The 3,829-nt window shown below is 45.8% G+C and overlaps 1 protein-coding gene across 1 annotated transcript in view; it reads right to left on the bottom strand.

The window, feature by feature from the left end:
• The window catches only part of MAGI3 (membrane associated guanylate kinase, WW and PDZ domain containing 3), a gene marked incomplete at its 5' end in the record, with an annotated part of 35,444 nt that overhangs the window by 3,640 nt on the left and 27,975 nt on the right, over positions 1-3,829 (bottom strand). Inside the window, 4 exons of the mRNA XM_010011574.1 lie at positions 492-630; positions 2,255-2,398; positions 2,899-3,031; positions 3,140-3,242. Of these exons, the coding sequence (XP_010009876.1) occupies positions 492-630; positions 2,255-2,398; positions 2,899-3,031; positions 3,140-3,242 (519 nt within the window). The remainder of the gene's footprint in view (positions 1-491; positions 631-2,254; positions 2,399-2,898; positions 3,032-3,139; positions 3,243-3,829) is intronic.

Below are 3,829 nucleotides of genomic sequence, written 5' to 3'. Positions count from 1 at the left end.
CCGCTTTAAACAAGCAGAACCCACTTTGAGAGCAAAGCTGCCTCTATCCCTGCTGTCTGAAGTTCTGGCTTTGAAAAACAAAGCAGTCCATAATCTAGAAGGGTAAAAGCAGGGATCTAAACCTGTACAGAAATAACATTCTTAACAATACAGGCATTTTGAACTGAGTACTGTATCATAGCAGAGTTTAATTTAAAAGTCTATCAGTGCTAATTATCACATTTGTATAGGAAAACCTGATTAGATTAGACAGAGCTGAGAAACTTATTACAGTTACAAATACGCAGTAATTTCACACTGTGTGATATTCCCAGGTACTTGTGTTAATTTTACAAAATATTCCTTCTATTTTAAAATTAATCTGAAGAGCTGCACAGCTGTCAAAAAGGGAACTGCTCCCTATTCCTGTGACCAAGCACCAAAGTCTCCTTCTCAAGACTGACTCTACGGCCTTTGCCCCTTAAAACACAGTGGTCCCTGAGGTGACATACCGTGATCTGGGATCAAGCCAGTCCCCGGTCTCAGCAGCAGCAAAACTTTATTCCCTCCAGCCTGAATCAGCTCAATGGCTCGTGTGTGAGTGATTCCTTGGGTGGGTTCTCCATTAATTTCAACGATTTGGTCACCAACCTGAGGAGAAAAGAGCAACGAGGTTAGTCCTTGTGACTCTCTGACACTAAGCTGATTTTTAATTTAGAAGTTAAGAAGTAAGAGGCAGAGACTTCTGTTATTCCTCTCATGCTAAAATTCACTCAGCAATAGCAACACCATTCCATGGCTGCTCATCAACATGACGTGACACAACACTCTGGTGGTTCAGAGATCTTCACACAGGTCTTTTGCTCAGCAGATCTCAGGTTACTTAAGCACATCTCCCATTCATTTACACATGATGAGATCAATATAGCCACCTGCCTGAAAGCATTTTCATTTATGGAAGTTCTTCCCTGTGAGGGTGCTGAGGCGCTGGCACAGGGTGCTCAGAGAAGCTGTGGCTGCCCCATCCCTGGCAGTGTTCAAGGCCAGGTTGGACACAGGGGCTTGGAGCAACCTGCTCTAGTGGAAGGTGTCCCTGCCCGTGGCAGGGGGTTGGAACTGAGCAGCTTTAAGGTCCCTTCCAACACAAACTGTTCCATAATTCTACGAATTAGCAACTTACAGAGGCATTGGGCAGGTAATGACTGTCCACATTAACTTCGCAGGCTGCTGGGAAGGGGTTGGAACAGCACCCCTACAAAAAGGGTCATGAAATCTATTTTACAGTACATGGGTTGGCCAATGGATGTCACTAGTGTATAAAATTAGCAGTTTAAAGGAAGTGACTGGGCTTTGTTAAATAAACTGTCTCTGCCAAAAGAGGTCACAGTCTGGTTACTCATTGGACAGGACAGGACACCCCGCTCCAGACAACGTGCCTCCCGTCATGCTCAGTTGCCATTAACTGGGTGAGAAATTCCTCTTCACAGTTTTAAAGTACAGCCAGAAAATGACACCATTTTCCTGCGGAGGGGGGAGAATCTGAATGATGTGAAACGTGTGAATAACCTCACACTGGAGTGAACACATCCCTGCACACACACATCCCCTGCACAGTGAGGTGCCAAACGGTGGAAGGGGGCTTCACGCTGGAATCTTGAGGAGTATCTTGCTATCACAGTCCCCCACCAACCGATGCCTTGGCACAGGTTGTCTACACGAAGCAGAGTGCACTCAGCTGGAAACCTTTTGGTTGTTCCTGCTGGAAAAACAAAGCCCTGGAGCTCAGTGTAACAGCACTTGGAGGAGGAACGCAAGAGAAAATACTACTGCTGAACACTACACTCATGTAGTCCCTCAAGCATAGGGGAAGAAGCAAATTATTGTAAAGAACTGGACAATAAGAGTTAACAATACGTAGAATGCCACATCCAATTAAGCCTCACAGTAGCTCCAGCAAGTATTTGTGTCAGCCCTGCTCTGCAAACTCCAGTACAAATGGAGGCAGAGCCTTGTGACAGTGGTTGTACGTGCAGTGAAGCACCAGGACTGCACATGGAACAGCATCATGCTCGAGTCTCTGAAAATTCAGCTCCGGGCAGTAGTCACAGATTGTCACCTACCATTGCTCTTCGGCATTGTACCCATATGCTTTGCTTTTACTATGACATCTGAAAGTGAATGCCTTGCACAAAGGTAAGAGTTTTGCCACTGTGGGTAAATTAACGTGTCAAAAAGCCAACTTGATCAACAAACTGATTAGAGAAGACAAACTCACATGTACTCTCCCATCTTTGACAGCTGGCCCATCTTCGGCAAGTCGAAGGATGAACAAACCCATGTTGTATTCCTTTCCTCCTCGAAGGCTGAAACCAAACCCTCGAGGGCCCCTTTCCAGCTCCACTGGGAAACAGCCAGGATTCTGTGCGGGAGTCAGAGAGAAAAAAGAGATGAGGACTCACAGGCACATTCAAACACTTGTTTTTCTGGAAAAATGCTTCACACAGTTTGAGAAACATGCAATCCACAGTTTACACTGAATTCATCACCACTCATGTATGACTGGGTGCAACGGTTTCATCCCAAGTCTAAGTATACAGAACATTTTCCTTTCTAAGTTTTAGATATGCATGAAATTTCTTTAAGAAACTGCCAAAGGGTCTGTAGTGGCCATATTGCAAGCATTTGCTGCTTTTTTTACCATTATAATATATACTCAACTATACTAAGGACATAATAACTTTTAAGGCCTTAGCAAAAACATTCTGTGCAACACTTCACTGCGTTTTTATACGCAACTTCCTCACCCAGGCCTGACAGGGGACTGTTTTATTGCTCTGATTTGAATACTCCATGGCAATGCCACTGGAGCATCTTGATGGACAAATAGTTTGCATGTCTCCGTACCCTCTGGAGGGTTACCTGTACCTGGGAATGACGGCTACCAACAACTGAAGCCACGCCAGCATCAGACTGTGTCAAGTGCTTATGCTCAGGCCAGGAAAGCCTGTAACTACTTGAAACTTCTTTTCCAGTTTCACTTTCCGTAGCTCCCCTACATAGAGGGAAAAGGATGCGGATGTTACCTTTGCATTAACAACCCCTCTGGTTAAGCTTTTTCAGCTGTTCTCAGTTACTGTTGCCAACCCCAAAAGCTCTGTACCTGTCTATGCTGGAAGTGCTGATCTGGGCTGATCCCAGTGGTCGGTGCTGCGGAGCTGGACTCTGCCTGGCGGAGTTTGTTCCCGAGGGAGGACCACGGTGTTCTAGTACATTAAAAAGAAATCAACAATCAGAACATCACAAATACAAAGGCAACACACTCATCATGAGAGCACAGTGGCCATCAGGGCAGTGTCTGCTGTTGCTACTGCCATGGCATCTCAGGCTGAGCTGAGCTCGCTGTGGTTGCAGGGCAAAGAGGATCTTCCAAGGTCTAATGGCATAAGCCAGGAACCCAAGTGGTTCCATGGAATAAAGTCCTGGGAATTTTATTCTTACCTATGCTGCTTTTCTTCAGAAAAACATCATTTTAACTGAACCTGACATGAACAGAAGGGTTTTAGACCGACTGCAGGTTGATAAAATACAGTGAATAAGCCCATGTTGTATTCAAATACAGACAAAAGGGACTAGTCAGAGCCATCTCAGTTAAGAACAAACCAACCTCAGTAAAATACACAAAGTGCTCAAGCTTTAAGTCCCCCGTGACCCATAAGTATGTGCTTGAGCCCAGAACTCCCTGTGTGCTGGGCTGTACCTCCAGAGCATGAGCAGCAGGTCAGGGAGGGGATTCTCTCCCCGTGCTGTGCTCTGGGGAGACCCTCCCTGCAGCCCTGACCCAGCTCTCGGG

Source organism: Nestor notabilis, unplaced genomic scaffold (assembly GCF_000696875.1).
Source record: "Nestor notabilis isolate BGI_N333 unplaced genomic scaffold, ASM69687v1 scaffold7103, whole genome shotgun sequence".
Classification (NCBI taxonomy): domain Eukaryota; kingdom Metazoa; phylum Chordata; class Aves; order Psittaciformes; family Psittacidae; genus Nestor; species Nestor notabilis.
Note: the sequence above shows the minus strand (reverse complement) of the source record. Positions and strands in the feature narration are given on the sequence as shown.